This window comes from Biomphalaria glabrata, chromosome 5 (genome assembly GCF_947242115.1).
Source record: "Biomphalaria glabrata chromosome 5, xgBioGlab47.1, whole genome shotgun sequence".
In the NCBI taxonomy this organism is placed as follows: domain Eukaryota; kingdom Metazoa; phylum Mollusca; class Gastropoda; family Planorbidae; genus Biomphalaria; species Biomphalaria glabrata.
In genome coordinates, this window is record NC_074715.1 from 33656549 (window position 1) to 33673550 (window position 17002).

Genomic DNA, 17002 nt, shown 5'->3' on the forward strand with positions numbered 1-17002 from the left:
GAGGATACATTTAAGTTCGACATTAATTTTAGGGATAGCCTTGATGATGGTGTGGTACTTTGGATAGAAACCTAATTATTAGCCTTAAGGTAGAAAGCTTGCTAGAGTGATAACTGGCATGATCTAAGCTTACTCCATAGACAAATCTAATCAATGTGGATAACACAACTAGTCAATGAGCCATACAGATTTTAGACATTAAATTAGTTTGCATTCTATACCTTTGAACATCAATGAAGAGACATTTTGACCTAGTTTTTGTATATACATACTTAGTAGACTAACATTCTAAAAACAAAAACAATTCACAAATTTTAAAAAATCATTTCTATATTAAAACAGATTACACATCATTTTCAACTTTGGCATTCCTCAGTTTAAGTATTTACAATTATGAATTTAATGAGCTTGTGATAATTCAATTCTTAAGTATTTAATTGGGACATATTTTTATGACATTTTTATCTTTAAAATAAAAAGCTTTACCTTATTTTTATTTCAAATTCTTTATTATTATTATTATTAATTTTTTTTGTTCACGACATATGAATGAAAGAAATAACTGCTCACTGTGACGCTAGAACTTGTTGATAACAAATCAAATCTAAGTACTAGCTGTATGTAACAGGATACATTTGTGTTAGTATGACAGACATCTCTGTCTCTGTGACTGACATTACTGCATCTGTGATGGACATCTCTGTGACTGACATCTCAATCTGTGATGGACATCACTGTCTGTGACTGACATCACTGTGACTGACATCTGTGTGTTGACAATACTCACCACTACTCATTTGAATAACAAGAGAGCCTTGAACTTTTCCTAACGAACTTACCAAGTGGACTAACAGCGCCAACACAGTTTAACTTAGGATAAATTAAGATTACTAACTCCTGATTATAATTATTTTATCTAATATCGATATCATTTTGCTTTAATCTCAAGTCTGTTTCAATTAGTAACTAACCTACGTCAAATCTTAGAAGTCAATAGGATCCCAATCTGAGTAACTTTCACATGTGTGAATGGTCATTAGTTTAGAAGGCAGTGGGTTGTTAGAGGTATGGCTTGTAGTTGTCCCAGAAGAGTCGGGCAAGCTTGTCATGTCATCAAGTTGAAAGCTTTATAAGACTTCATATTGTTTGGTAACATGCCAACGTAGCTCAAGTAGAACGACTACCTGCCAGCAAATTGTTCCCAAAATGCCTCTTTCAAGACACATTAGATCTTTCCTTTAAAAAATTAGTTAATTTTCTTTTTTCTTTCTTACAGTAATCACGGTTGGGGATTGTGAACTAGTAATAGATTCGTGAACTATTTAGAGGTCTGAGAAGTAGCTAGAAGTAGAATGTAGAATAGTTAAAGGTATAATGTAGAATAATTTAAAGTAATTTGTAGAATAGTTCGAGGTACTATGTGGACTAGGTAAAGGTACGCTGTGGTTTGGTTGGAGGTACTCTGTGGTTTGGTTGGAGGTACTCTGTGGTTTGGTTGGAGGTACTCTGTGGTTTGGTTGGAGGTACTCTGTGGTTTGGTTGGAGGTACTCTGTGGTTTGGCTGGAGGTACTCTGTGGTTTGGTTGGAGGTACGCTGTGGTTTGGTTGGAGGTACGCTGTGGTTTGGCTGGAGGTACTCTGTGGTTTGGTTGGAGGTACTCTGTGGTTTGGTTGGAGGTACTCTGTGGTTTGGTTGGAGGTACGCTGTGGTTTAGTTGGAGGTACTCTGTGGTTTGGTTGGAGGTACTCTGTGGTTTGGTTGGAGGAACGCTGTGGTTTGGCTTGAGGTACGCTGTGGTTTGGTTGGAGGTACTCTGTGGTTTGGTTGGAGGTACGCTGTGGTTTGGTTGGAGGTACGCTGTGGTTTGGTTTGGGGATACTCGCTTATGGTGAAGAGCAATTATTAAAAATAACAAGTGCAGACCTTTATTACTTTAAAAAAAAGACAAGAGATAGATGGGAAGGTAATGGATTGGCAGAATGAAAAGTTGATTCAGGGAAATATCTAATAGGAAAACAAAAATGGTCAAAAGAAGTTTGTTAAAGAAAAAAAGTTACAAAATGAGTGAACTAAATGAGTTGAGAGAACATTTGTTTTTAGAATAAATACAATGGAAACAATGAAAATGTTGAAAGTGAAATAAATAAATCTTTACACTTAGAAAAACAGAAATGAATCTTTAGACTTAGAAGACCAGATCCTCATTGATTGTACACAATTCTTCACTTCAAAATGTTTTCTTGTTGTTTTAATAGCAGTGATGAGGACGGAGATAGTCGACGGACAGTCCGAAGGCAGAGAAGCTGGACAAGAAAGAACACACTGACCACAACTGTGACAATGTAGAATGACTACTCACACTGTCACAGACAGTCATGACGGCACTACTGACTCTCTTCCCCCCTAACGCCACCAACAGCCCAGTAGATCGTCTGAGATAGCCACTGTCCCTCTTTCAGGTTAGCACGTGGCGGCCACAGGAACGACAACTCTTTCACCAGTTGTAACGGCGACAACAAGACAGTGGTCATCGATTATGTCTGACGGGGTGGTCAAGCCTGGACTCTAGCTAGATCTATGTGGTGCCTAGAGAGATGGTCATCGATTATGTCTGACGGAGAGGTCAAGCCTGGACACTAGCAAGATCTATGTGGCGCCTAGAAAGATGCGCTCTACGTAGTAATACCCAATGGACACACCTAGATGGACACATAAAAAGGTCAGGCTAAAACACGAAAGAACAAGACACCCAAAACGAAGAAGAAAAAAAGTGCCGGAGACTTCAAGGATTTCAATCTATGAGAATATAGACTCGTCTCTATCAAGAGTTGAGCATTTTAGTTGTGTACGGAAGTGATATGAATTGTACGTCTACTGATTTAGTTACTTAGGATGTGTTTACTTTTACGATAATGCAAACTAATAGCCAAGTCAATCTTTCACGTATTATCGAATGATAAAAAAAAAAAAGTTTCCCCTTTCAGACCTTGCGATCTATGGGTCAGATGATGTTAAGGTCATCTGTTTCTTTGGCCAATGGTTAAGCAGGGTGTTATGTGGCCAGCACAACGACCAACCGCCTTTACTTTCCCCAGCTAAAGTCAGGTACCCATTAGAGCTGGGTGGACTCAGGGGCGCCCTAAAAATCTCGAAATTCAAAATCCCAGTCTTCACCGGGATTCGAACCCAGGACCTCAGGTTCGGAAGCCAAACGCTTAACCATTCAACCACCGCGCCCCATTATCGAGTGATACAGTAGATCAATCTAGTGTAGCGGAGCCTCGTTGTAAGTTGTAATATTTATTAAATTCACTAAATATAAGATTTATAACGGCTAGTATTACTTTGAATTCATTTAGTGGACTGACAGCGTGATGGTAAATGTCATTTGTTTAGATAAATGTAATTATTTTCTATTCGAGATTCACCTATTAGAATGTAGGTTAAAGCTTTACTTTACTCATGGCTAGTATCAAATGATATTGACTTTTCATACGAATTTAAGGCTGAACATAAGGATTCTGTTCTAAAGAAGTAGCTCTGTTTGACAGTAAGAAGTATTGGTAACCCAGGCTGAGGGTCGAAGGGCCATATTCGCTTATACATTAACAAAATCAAAAGGTAGCAGTTTAACATTTCGTCAAGAACAACCTAAACATTCGGTAACAATTTTTAAAATAGTAAGATGTTCATTTACGTAACGACTATCACATTCCGAGACTCCGAGTAGCCAATGAGATGTTCAGTTGGTGCATTGTGGTGTGAACAAATGCACGTGTTAAATGTCTTTGACTTCCCTCCTTATCAAGTGCCGATAACTGAAATAATTGTTTTAGCCGTAAGTGAATATCAGATTAACTCCCATGCTTGTTTCGTATCATCGTGATGGCCTGTGTCGCTGTTTGTTAATGGCGAAGGCAATGATACAATTGATGTTTACTAAATAACATTCATGTTTATACATTGAAGCCTATACACTGTTCCATACTTAGAATTGTCACGCTTTAGAATTTGAAAGACACATGCTACTGTGTTGCTCTATTTAAAAAAGGAAGATTTGTATTCAAATGTATCTTTAAGTGTATTAGAACAGGTTTTAAAAAAAAAAACTAGACTGTGATATCTTTTGTTGTTCTAAATGTTTGGTTCTTTCCAAAGTTCAGTTCTAGTTTTGAACAATGACAACTTGTATCTTTCAATTCAAACATGTAAAGTAGACCTTTGCTAAATGGAGATTCATCTCTCTCTAGAGGCGCTTCAGTTCTTAGTGGAATCAGTTCTACACTGTTTATTAGATGAATGAATTCATCTCTCTCTCTAGAGGCGCTTCAGTTCTTAGTGGAATCAGTTCTACACTGTTTATTAGATGAATGAATTCATCTCTCTCTCTAGAGGCGCTTCAGTTCTTAGTGGAATCAGTTCTACACTGTTTATTAGATGAATGAATTCATCTCTCTCTCTAGAGGCGCTTCAGTTCTTAGTGGAATCAGTTCTACACTGTTTATTAGATGAATGAATTCATCTCTCTCTCTAGAGGCGCTTCAGTTCTTAGTGGAATCAGTTCTACACTGTTTATTAGATGAATGAATTCATCTCTCTCTAGAGGCGCTTCAGTTCTTAGTGGAATCATTTCTACACTGTTTATTAGATGAATGAATTCACTAAAGAATGAAACTATATATTTTGGAAAAAAAATAGTGACGATTTCTCTTTAAAAAATTTAAAGTAACAAAGTTAATTGGCTGTCTGCCTGCTCGTGTAGTATGCGATTCTGACTGTGGTCACTATTGTTCCTAGTTCGAATTTAGTCCACATCCATTCCCTGCCGCCGTGTAGGAGGTTTGAACTAGGACGTACACATTTCATCTTCAAGTTTACACGAACGTCTGAAACAACAACAAAAAAAAAGATGACTGTTTCGATACCAGTGACTAACCAGTGACTAACGTTGCAAATTCCTTGCTGGTATTAATATAATAGATTCCACAACAGAACGTCAGTTTGTCATTATTTAGATCCTCTTTCAACAAGCTACGCCATAGACTAGAACTGAAAGTTGATCTGAGACTAAACACTCAATGAAAGAGATTCAAAGTTTTTTTCTTTTTTTTTGGGGGGGGGGGGGGGATTCCCTTATTTAAAGTTTGCATCTAGTCAGTCCATCTCGTTTCATAGTCCAAAGCCATCAATCTATTTTGAGACTAGGCTTCATTTTCAATATTGTTGTGCTATTTTTTTTATTTTTTTTTTACTAAATCTATTAACTTTGAGATTCATATTTTATGTCAAAGCAGAATAACAATAATTGATACAAGTTTTAATTGAGCTAAATGTTGTGTGTTTCACAGAAACCTGTCATCTCATTCATACTTTGTAACTTTTGATTGAAATCAATGTGCAGCCTTATTGATTTGTTGTACAGATTGATATAATTTTTATGTCATTGTTTCACCATGAAAACATTCACAGTCTCATCGGAAAATATAATGAATGTTGTTTTGAACTATATATTTGGACAATTTGTATTTATGTGTGTATGTATATAAAGTTTCTGTTTCTGTTATTTTCTGCTGAAAAATGAAAAGGCGTATATAATAAATCCAACACTATTCTAGGAAGGAGTCTAGCACTTCTACAAAGAAAAAAAATCAAAAAGTAAATTTAAAACAAAATTTCTACTCACTGGACCCAATGTTTCTTACAATTCACATGTGTTCTGTTCCCCATATAAGTTCCCAGTTCTTGCCGTTTTAAGAACCTCATTTGGCGTAAAGTCCGTCTACTTCTTGAGATCTTCCAATAGTTTCATTCGACTGATTCCCTTGTTCCCTGCGGGGATGTCTTTAAAAGCTATGTGGATCTTGTGACATGCACCACAAGAGTTGTTTTTTTAACAATGATTTGACGTGCTTCATGGGGTTCTATTGGTTAAACAATCTTATAGCAAATTTCACCATTCGTGAGGGTAAGTAGACGTTTCAAAATAGATTCCTAGTACCTTCCTAAAGCAGCTCACACCAATGGCTGAGACTCTGCTTTTCAAACTTGCTGTTAATTCTCCAAGACTCACAGTCATTAAAGAATGTGCACAAAACCATAGACCATATTAAGTCCGCAACATCTTTCCCTGCTCCTGACTAATCTCATCAAATTCGCAACATATTGTCATGTAACTGACACATCACGTCAAGCCCACAACATCTTGTCCTGTTCCTGAAACATCTAATGCATTAAGATTAGTCAAACACTACTGAAAATTGAATGAACTCATTATGGTCTAATTAGCATCTGGAAACATTTTGTAGAAACTACTAGAAACATTGTGAGGTGTTTGGCATAAATGTTGACTCTGTTGTAGAGACTGTATTGTTCTGTTGTAGAGTGTGTATTTGTTCTGTTGTAGAGTGTGTATTGTTCTGTTATAGAGTGTGCATTGTTCTGTTGTAGAGTGTGTATTTATTCTGTTGTAGAGTGTGTATTGTTCTGTTGTAGAGTGTGCATTGTTCTGTTGTAGAGTGTGCATTGTTCTGTTGTAGAGTGTGCATTGTTCTGTTGTAGAGTGTGCATTGTTCTGTTTTAGAGTGTGTATTTGTTCTGTTGTAGAGTGTGCAGTGTTCTGTTGTAGAGACTGTATTGTTCTGTTGTAGAGTTTGTATTTGTTCTGTAGTAGAGTGTGTATTGTTCTGTTGTAGAGTGTGTATTTGTTCTGTTGTAGAGTGTGTATTTGTTCTGTTGTAGAGTGTGTATTGTTCTGTTGTAGAGTGTGTATTTGTTCTGTTGTAGAGTGTGCATTGTTCTGTTGTAGAGTGTGCATTGTTCTGTTGTAGAGTGTGTATTTGTTCTGTTGTAGAGTGTGCAGTGTTCTGTTGTAGAGTGTGTATTTGTTCTGTTGTAGAGTGTGTATTTGTTCTGTTGTAGAGTGTGTATTGTTCTGTTGTAGAGTGTGTATTTGTTCTGTTGTAGAGTGTGTATTTGTTCTGTTGTAGAGTGTGTATTTGTTCTGTTGTAGAGTGTGTATTGTTCTATTGTAGAGTGTGTATTTGTTCTGTTGTAGAATGTGTATTTTTCTGTTGTAGAGTATATATTGTTCTGTTGTAGAGTGTGTATTGTTCTGTTGTAGAGTCTGCAATGTTCTGTTGTAGAGTGTGTATTTGTTCTGTTGTAGAGTGTGCAGTGTTCTTTTGTAGAGTGTGTATTTGTTCTGTTGTAGAGTGTGCAGTGTTCTGTTGTAGAGTATATATTGTTCTGTTGTAGAGTGTGTATTTGTTCTGTTGTAGAGTGTGCAGTGTTCTGTTGTAGAGTGTGTATTTGTTCTGTTGTAGAGTGTGCATTGTTCTGTTGTAGAGTATGTATTGTTCTGTTGTAGAGTGTGTATTTGTTCTGTTGTAGAGTGTGCAGTGTTCTGTTGTAGAGTGTGTATTTGTTCTGTTGTAGAGTATGCATTTTTCTGTTGTAGAGTGTGTATTTGTTCTGTTGTAGAGTGTGCAGTGTTCTGTTGTAAAGTGTGTATTTGTTCTGTTGTAGAGTGTGTATTTGTTCTGTTGTAGAGTATGCATTGTTCTGTTGTAGAGTATGCATTGTTCTGTTGTAGAGTGTGTATTTGTTCTGTTGTAGAGTGTGTATTGTTCTGTTGTAGAGTGTGTATTTGTTCTGTTGTAGAGTGTGTATTTGTTCTGTTGTAGAGTGTGTATTTGTTCTGTTGTAGAGTGTGTATTGTTTTGTTGTAGAGTATGCATTGTTCTGTTGTAGAGTGTGTATTTGTTCTGTTGTAGAGTATGTATTGTTCTGTTGTAGAGTGTGTGTATTGTTCTGTTGTAGAGTGTGCAGTGTTCTGTTGTAGAGTGTGTATTTGTTCTGTTGTAGAGTGTGTATTTGTTCTGTTGTAGAGTGTGCAGTGTTCTGTTGTAGAGTGTGTATTTGTTCTGTTGTAGAGTGTGCATTGTTCTGTTGTAGAGTATGTATTGTTCTGTTGTAGAGTGTGTATTTGTTCTGTTGTAGAGTGTGCATTGTTCTGTTGTAGAGTGTGTATTTGTTCTGTTGTAGAGTATGTATTGTTCTGTTGTAGAGTGTGTGTATTGTTCTGTTGTAGAGTGTGCAGTGTTCTGTTGTAGAGTGTGTATTTGTTCTGTTGTAGAGTGTGTATTTGTTCTGTTGTAGAGTGTGCAGTGTTCTGTTGTAGAGTGTGTATTTGTTCTGTTGTAGAGTGTGCATTGTTCTGTTGTAGAGTATGTATTGTTCTGTTGTAGAGTGTGTATTTGTTCTGTTGTAGAGTGTGCAGTGTTCTGTTGTAGAGTGTGTATTTGTTCTGTTGTAGAGTATGCATTTTTCTGTTGTAGAGTGTGTATTTGTTCTGTTGTAGAGTGTGCAGTGTTCTGTTGTAGAGTATATATTGTTCTGTTGTAGAGTGTGTATTTGTTCTGTTGATGAGTGTGCAGTGTTCTGTTGTAGAGTGTGTATTTGTTCTGTTGTAGAGTGTGCATTGTTCTGTTGTAGAGTATGTATTGTTCTGTTGTAGAGTGTGTATTTGTTCTGTTGTAGAGTGTGCAGTGTTCTGTTGTAGAGTGTGTATTTGTTCTGTTGTAGAGTATGCATTTTTCTGTTGTAGAGTGTGTATTTGTTCTGTTGTAGAGTGTGCAGTGTTCTGTTGTAGAGTATATATTGTTCTGTTGTAGAGTGTGTATTTGTTCTGTTGATGAGTGTGCAGTGTTCTGTTGTAGAGTGTGTATTTGTTCTGTTGTAGAGTGTGCATTGTTCTGTTGTAGAGTATGTATTGTTCTGTTGTAGAGTGTGTATTGTTCTGTTGTAGAGTATGCATTGTTCTGTTGTAGAGTGTGTATTTGTTCTGTTGTAGAGTGTGTATTGTTCTGTTGTAGAGTGTGTATTTGTTCTGTTGTAGAGTGTGTATTTGTTCTGTTGTAGAGTGTGTGTATTTGTTCTGTTGTAGAGTATGCATTGTTCTGTTGTAGAGTGTGTATTGTTCTGTTGTAGAGTGTGTATTTGTTCTGTTGTAGAGTGTGTATTTGTTCTGTTGTAGAGTGTGTATTTGTTCTGTTGTAGAGTATGCATTGTTCTGTTGTAGAGTGTGTATTTGTTCTGTTGTAGAGTATGCATTGTTCTGTTGTAGAGTGTGTATTTGTTCTGTTGTAGAGTGTGTATTTGTTCTGTTGTAGAGTGTGTATTTGTTCTGTTGTAGAGTGTGTATTTGTTCTGTTGTAGAGTGTGTATTTGTTCTGTTGTAGAGTATGCATTGTTCTGTTGTAGAGTGTGTATTTGTTCTGTTGTAGAGTGTGTATTTGTTCTGTTGTAGAGTGTGTATTTGTTCTGTTGTAGAGTGTGTATTTGTTCTGTTGTAGAGTGTGTATTGTTTTGTTGTAGAGTATGCATTGTTCTGTTGTAGAGTATATATTGTTCTTTTGTAGAGTGTGTATTTGTTCTGTTGTAGAGTGTGCAGTGTTCTGTTGTAGAGTGTGCATTGTTCTGTTGTAGAGTATGTATTGTTCTGTTGTAGAGTGTGTATTTGTTCTGTTGTAGAGTATGTATTGTTCTGTTGTAGAGTGTGTATTTGTTCTGTTGTAGAGTGTGTATTGTTCTGTTGTAGAGTGTGTATTTGTTCTGTTGTAGAGTGTGTATTTGTTCTGTTGTAGAGTGTGCATTGTTCTGTTGTAGAGTATGTATTGTTCTGTTGTAGAGTGTGTATTGTTCTGTTGTAGAGTATGCATTGTTCTGTTGTAGAGTGTGTGTATTGTTCTGTTGTAGAGTGTGTATTGTTCTGTTGTAGAGTGTGTATTGTTCTGTTGTAGAGTGTGCAGTGTTCTGTTGTAGAGTGTGTATTTGTTCTGTTGTAGAGTGTGTATTGTTCTGTTGTAGAGTGTGTATTTGTTCTGTTGTAGAGTGTGTATTGTTTTGTTGTAGAGTATGCATTGTTCTGTTGTAGAGTGTGTATTTGTTCTGTTGTAGAGTGTGCATTGTTCTGTTGTAGAGTGTGCATTGTTCTGTTGTAGAGTATGTATTTGTTCTGTTGTAGAGTGTGTATTGTTCTGTTGTAGAGTGTGTGTATTGTTCTGTTGTAGAGTGTGTATTGTTCTGTTGTAGAGTGTGTATTGTTCTGTTGTACAGTGTGCAGTGTTCTGTTGTAGAGTGTGTATTTGTTCTGTTGTAGAGTGTGCAGTGTTCTGTTGTAGAGTGTGTATTTGTTCTGTTGTAGAGTATGCATTGATATGTTGTAGATTGTGTATTTGTTCTGTTGTAGAGTGTGTATTTGTTCTGTTGTAGAGTGTGTATTGTTCTGTTGTAGAGTATGTATTGTTCTTTTGTAGAGTGTGTATTTGTTCTGTTGTAGAGTGTGCAGTGTTCTGTTGTAGAGTGTGCATTGTTCTGTTGTAGAGTATGTATTGTTCTGTTGTAGAGTGTGTATTTGTTCTGTTGTAGAGTATGTATTGTTCTGTTGTAGAGTGTGTATTTGTTCTGTTGTAGAGTGTGTATTGTTCTGTTGTAGAGTGTGTATTTGTTCTGTTGTAGAGTGTGTATTTGTTCTGTTGTAGAGTGTGTATTGTTCTGTTGTAGAGTGTGCATTGTTCTGTTGTAGAGTATGTATTGTTCTGTTGTAGAGTGTGTATTTGTTCTGTTGTAGAGTATGTATTTTTCTGTTGTAGAGTGTGTATTTGTTCTGTTGTAGAGTGTGTATTGTTCTGTTGTAGAGTGTGTATTTGTTCTGTTGTAGAGTATGTATTGTTCTGTTGTAGAGTGTGTATTTGTTCTGTTGTAGAGTGTGTATTGTTCTGTTGTAGAGTGTGTATTGTTCTGTTGTAGAGTGTGTATTGTTCTGTTGTAGAGTGTGTATTTTTCTGTTGTAGAGTGTGTATTTGTTCTGTTGTAGAGTGTGTGTATTGTTCTGTTGTAGAGTGTGTGTTTGTTCTGTTGTAGAGTGTGTATTTGTTCTGTTGTAGAGTGTGTATTGTTCTGTTGTAGAGTGTGTATTTGTTCTGTTGTAGAGTGTGTATTTGTTCTGTTGTAGAGTGTGTATTTGTTCTGTTGTAGAGTGTGTATTGTTCTATTGTAGAGTGTGTATTTGTTCTGTTGTAGAGTGTGTATTGTTCTGTTGTAGAGTGTGTATTTGTTCTGTTGTAGAGTGTGTATTTGTTCTGTTGTAGAGTGTGTATTTGTTCTGTTGTAGAGTGTGTATTGTTCTATTGTAGAGTGTGTATTTGTTCTGTTGTAGAATGTGTATTTTTCTGTTGTAGAGTATATATTGTTCTGTTGTAGAGTGTGTATTGTTCTGTTGTAGAGTCTGCAATGTTCTGTTGTAGAGTGTGTATTTGTTCTGTTGTAGAGTGTGCAGTGTTCTGTTGTAGAGTGTGTATTTGTTCTGTTGTAGAGTGTGCAGTGTTTTGTTGTAGAGTATATATTGTTCTGTTGTAGAGTGTGTATTTGTTCTGTTGTAGAGTGTGCAGTGTTCTGTTGTAGAGTGTGTATTTGTTCCGTTGTAGAGTGTGCATTGTTCTGTTGTAGAGTATGTATTGTTCTGTTGTAGAGTGTGTATTTGTTCTGTTGTAGAGTGTGCAGTGTTCTGTTGTAGAGTGTGTATTTGTTCTGTTGTAGAGTATGCATTTTTCTGTTGTAGAGTGTGTATTTGTTCTGTTGTAGAGTGTGCAGTGTTCTGTTGTAGAGTGTGTATTTGTTCTGTTGTAGAGTGTGTATTTGTTCTGTTGTAGAGTGTGTATTTGTTCTGTTGTAGAGTATGCATTGTTCTGTTGTAGAGTATGCATTGTTCTGTTGTAGAGTGTGTATTTGTTCTGTTGTAGAGTGTGTATTGTTCTGTTGTAGAGTGTGTATTTGTTCTGTTGTAGAGTGTGCAGTGTTCTGTTGTAGAGTATATATTGTTCTGTTGTAGAGTGTGTATTTGTTCTGTTGTAGAGTGTGCAGTGTTCTGTTGTAGAGTGTGTATTTGTTCTGTTGTAGAGTGTGCAGTGTTCTGTTGTAGAGTATATATTGTTCTGTTGTAGAGTGTGTATTTGTTCTGTTGTAGAGTGTGCAGTGTTCTGTTGTAGAGTGTGTATTTGTTCTGTTGTAGAGTGTGCATTGTTCTGTTGTAGAGTATGTATTGTTCTGTTGTAGAGTGTGTATTTGTTCTGTTGTAGAGTATGTATTGTTCTGTTGTAGAGTGTGTATTTGTTCTGTTGTAGAGTGTGTATTGTTCTGTTGTAGAGTGTGTATTTGTTCTGTTGTAGAGTGTGTATTTGTTCTGTTGTAGAGTGTGTATTGTTCTGTTGTAGAGTATGTATTGTTCTGTTGTAGAGTGTGTATTTGTTCTGTTGTAGAGTGTGCAGTGTTCTGTTGTAGAGTGTGTATTTGTTCTGTTGTAGAGTGTGCATTGTTCTGTTGTAGAGTATGTATTGTTCTGTTGTAGAGTGTGTATTTGTTCTGTTGTAGAGTATGTATTTTTCTGTTGTAGAGTGTGTATTTGTTCTGTTGTAGAGTGTGTATTGTTCTGTTGTAGAGTGTGTATTTGTTCTGTTGTAGAGTGTGTATTTGTTCTGTTGTAGAGTGTGTATTGTTCTGTTGTAGAGTATGCATTGTTCTGTTGTAGAGTGGGTATTTGTTCTGTTGTAGAGTGTGCATTGTTCTGTTGTAGAGTGTGTATTGTTCTGTTGTAGAGTGTGTGTATTGTTCTGTTATAGAGTGTGTATTGTTCTGTTGTAGAGTGTGTATTTTTCTGTTGTAGAGTGTGTATTTGTTCTGTTGTAGAGTGTGTGTATTGTTCTGTTGTAGAGTGTGTGTTTGTTCTGTTGTAGAGTGTGTATTTGTTCTGTTGTAGAGTGTGTATTGTTCTGTTGTAGAGTGTGTGTTTGTTCTGTTGTAGAGTGTGTATTTGTTCTGTTCCGACTCACGTCAAGGAAATGAATGGACTACTGAATGTTTCTCTGTGTGTTTCGAAATCTTACACTGTATATATTCAATGAACGACTTCTAGTTTTTATCGAGATGGAGATATTTAATCTAGCTCAAACCGGTGTGATATTCATGTACTTTGTACTGTTAATCTTACTCTATACATCTTTTCTTTTGTTAGCTAACATTAGGATCACCTATATACATTTTATATTGTCTTTAATAGTGATATCATCATTAAACTAAATCCATATTTAGAAAATGATCTCACCAAACCTAATGTTGTCTCCCTTCATAAAGAATGATGTAACTTTTACAAAGTAAAGATTATAGGTTGTGCCTTTACCTAGGAAGTCTCCTTGGATTTGATGTATTTATGTCAATAAAAAAATATCCGTTTTGTTTGCTTGAACTGAAGGATGTCGTAACCTTTTAAATATTTAAAATAAGAACAGAAATACATTTTATATTAAGGTCTAACTACTCTTTTTCATTATAATTCTTCAACAGTATTAATTAGAATTCTAAAACTGTTTCTTCTTCATGTTATTCATCGTCAATATTGTTGTTGTTTTACTGTTTATAAATTAATACTGTTTGCATTTAATATTGACTGTAAGAATATTCCTTTATGTTTCAATAAAGTGATGACTAATTGGTCGCCATAGTGTTTTATTTGTTTACATGAAACATTTAAATATTAAATATCTAAAACAGAAAAGTTATTTTCTGTTAGATGACATTCTATGTGTAGGTCTGCTTCCAGTACAGAATAAGTGTGGATTGTCTGAGGACTATAGGCAATCAAAACAATTAGAACTTTAGAGTAGACTGAACCATACATACTTACTCTAGAATTATTGCGAATGAATATTCAGATGAAATGAAAGGTGTTGGGTTAAAGGTCAAATAGGAGATCTTTTTTTTTTCTACAAATAGTTTTGAAACACCGGTTAGATTTATGACCACACGGTCAACACACCACATAGTTCACACACTGTACATACTTTACACACTCTACACACTCCACATATGCTACACACTTTACAGACTTTACACAATTTATAAAGACTTCACACAATCTACACACTTGACACACTGTACACATTTCAAACACTTCACACACTGTTTACACTTCACACGATGTACACACTTCACACACTGTATTCACCTCACACACTGTATTCACCTCACACACTGTACACATTTCAAACACTCCACACACTGTATACATTTCAAACACTCCACACACTGTACACATTTCAAACACTTCACACACTGTATACACCTCACATGCTGTACACACCTCACACACTGTACACATTTCAAACACTCCACACACTGTACACATTTCAAACACTCCACACACTGTATACACCTCACATGCTGTACACACCTCACACACTGTACACATTTCAAACACTCCACACACTGTACACATTTCAAACACTCCACACACTGTACACATTTCAAACACTCCACACACTGTATACACCTCACACGCTGTACACATCTCACACACTGTACACATTTCAAACACTCCACACACTGTACACATTTCAAACACTCCACACACTGTACACATTTCAAACACTCCACACACTGTATACACCTCACACGCTGTACACACCTCACACACTGTACACATTTCACATACGTCACCTTTATACAGTAATGGCATTTCGTCTATTTGGGAGAATGACCTCCACTGTTAAGTAAACGTTTACAAATAAAATCCTCCTAGAAATGTTTCAACAGCAACAATGAATAGTAAAACGAACATAAAATATAGATAGAAATAATTTGTAGAAGTGAAAAAAAAAAAGAAATGATACTGAGCCAAAAATCTATAAATTACTGGCCAGAGTATGTTTCATTGTTTTTTTTTTCAATCGGTGGCATAGAAGTAGATCATAGCAAACTAGAATGGACATCTCTATGTCAATAAACAAATTTCATTTAAAACGTTTAAAAAGATCAAAATGTATTAAACAAAAAACGGCGAACAACCAAAAAAAAATATTAAAAGATTAACATTGATAAAACCAAAATAAAATGTAAGTTTCAACTCATCACTTTTGATGTTATTGACATGTGATTGTTCAACATTGTATGAGGTCTAGACCTATAATACGTTATCTCTATGGTGTGATGAATTAGTGGTAGGCCAATATGGCGATGCACAGTGTCATTGTTTACATAGAGTTATAAGAAGGTACTTCCCGATCAGTAGATAGTCTACAACACTCAGTTACAAAATGCTTACAGCAGAAAAACAATTAACATTAGCAGAAAGATAATGTAGAGAGTTCGGGCTACACAGAAACTTGTAGGCGGCCCTCGTGACTCATTCATACTGACACAATACACTAAGCGCAAACTCATTATTAAAATGCTCAAGAGCTGCAGCTTAACAAAATCTGAACCACGGATTTATGTATAGGTCTGTAAACTGATCTGAAATATTGTTTTTAAAAAATTTAATGGTATGTGAACAAAGCAAAAACTAGAACTTGCCAAGAGTGTCCGGGAGAGCAAAAGTAACTGTAAATCCTAGACTAGAGTCAATGCTGTAAATACATGTTGATTTTTTTTGTGCTAGTTTTTTTTCAATTCATTTCAAAACGACGCATCCCTAACAAGGCAGTGTATAAATAAATAAAACATTTTGTTTAAATTGTGGACTTCATTGTAAAAACAGATTGCACATGTCATTTTTTAAACCAAAGGCTTCGTTTCCCAAGACCAAAAAGAGCCATTGCACCTATTTTGAGCGATGGCACCGTATTTTAAAAGCACTTTTAGGTTTAAGATCAAAACTTGACCTATGGGCATATGAACAGACGAAACAACAGACTGCGATTGCGACTTGTCCTTAAGATGGACGCTAATAAATTGTAGATGTGAAGCAAAAAACAAAAACAAAAAAAAAACTAATAAAACAGACATTATTTCAATCATTCTTTTGATTGAAATGTTTCTCTTCTATAAGTTGGGCCAGGCTCTTGAGGATCCTAAAGAAGGCGTTATATGCTGATCATTGAAACACTTGAAATTAGTGAAACTTATTTGTTAATGATTGTTGTAACAGTTGATTGTAAAATTTTAAACACATCACACATATCAAGCAAAAGTAGCACCGTGAAAGATGAAGTAGACGCCTTCAAACACTTGACACTTCAGGGTGGACTTTACTTTAACGTACGTTAATCCTTGTCTTTTAAAGAGTCTTGGTTTAAACCCACATTTCAGGGCACACTCTGCTCTAATGACATGTACAGAACAATATTCTCTGTAGATGGAGCTGAAGTACTTTATATGATAAGAGATAGATTTATCAGAAGCCATTTCATTGTGTCATTTGACATGCATTTCCTCGCAAGATTCAATTACATGATAGCATTGTGCATTATTTCGCAGATTTCGTTTCAGATTATGTCCAACTGGACTGCCATTATGTTCATTGTGGCTCTGCGGTAACCCTTTAATTACTGTATGGTCGATGCTCGGGTTTTCATTCGACTCGAGGGAGGTAACTCTAAGTTTCATATTGCCTGTTCTAGTACGGAGTTTTTGCAAGAGAAGAACTTCAAGCGTCTCCAACCCTTCGCTCAGATGGAGTTTGTTGATCATGACCACAATACCATATCAAGTTGTTACAGAAAAGTATGCACATTGTTTTAGATGTACATTTTAAAAATTGCAATGTACATTGAAATAAATTAAAGCTCTTGTCTTTTCGATAAAGTTATCAAAACATTTTCTATTTCAGCTAAGATAGAAATGTATCAAGTATTGCCAAGGAACAAGATGTTCTCTGTTTTATTTGTACTGTTGGGTTTGACCTAGATCAGAGGTCCTCAAGCTGAGGTCCAGGATCCGCGAGAGGACCGTTGGGGGTTCACAGAAAAAAGAAAATTGTATACAATTAAAATAATATATTCGCTAAAAAGCAGTTTAATTTGAATAATAATCAACTGGCTTATCACTACTGATTAATAATCGTATTACTAACTATTCTTTGGCTATTGTTGACGCAGTTTGGTAAAACAATTATTACTATCTGTCATGTGATCAAATTTTGTTTTGCGCATGAATATTAAATGTACTTCA

At 35.8% G+C, this 17002-nt stretch overlaps 1 protein-coding gene across 2 annotated transcripts in view; it reads left to right on the forward strand.

Annotated features, from left to right (window-relative positions):
- The window catches only part of LOC106060387 (orexin receptor type 2-like), a 150099-nt gene extending 143607 nt beyond the window's left edge, over positions 1–6492 (forward strand). Inside the window, exon 10 of one of the 2 annotated variants that reach the window (XM_056030452.1) lies at positions 2461–6492. In XM_056030452.1, coding sequence (XP_055886427.1) covers positions 2461–2545 — 85 coding nt within the window. In that variant the 3' untranslated portion in view covers positions 2546–6492. Of the gene's footprint in view, positions 1–2256 lie in introns of both variants that reach the window. The other variant, XM_056030451.1, reaches the window with a different exon arrangement.
- Positions 6493–17002: the final 10510 nt, after the last annotated feature.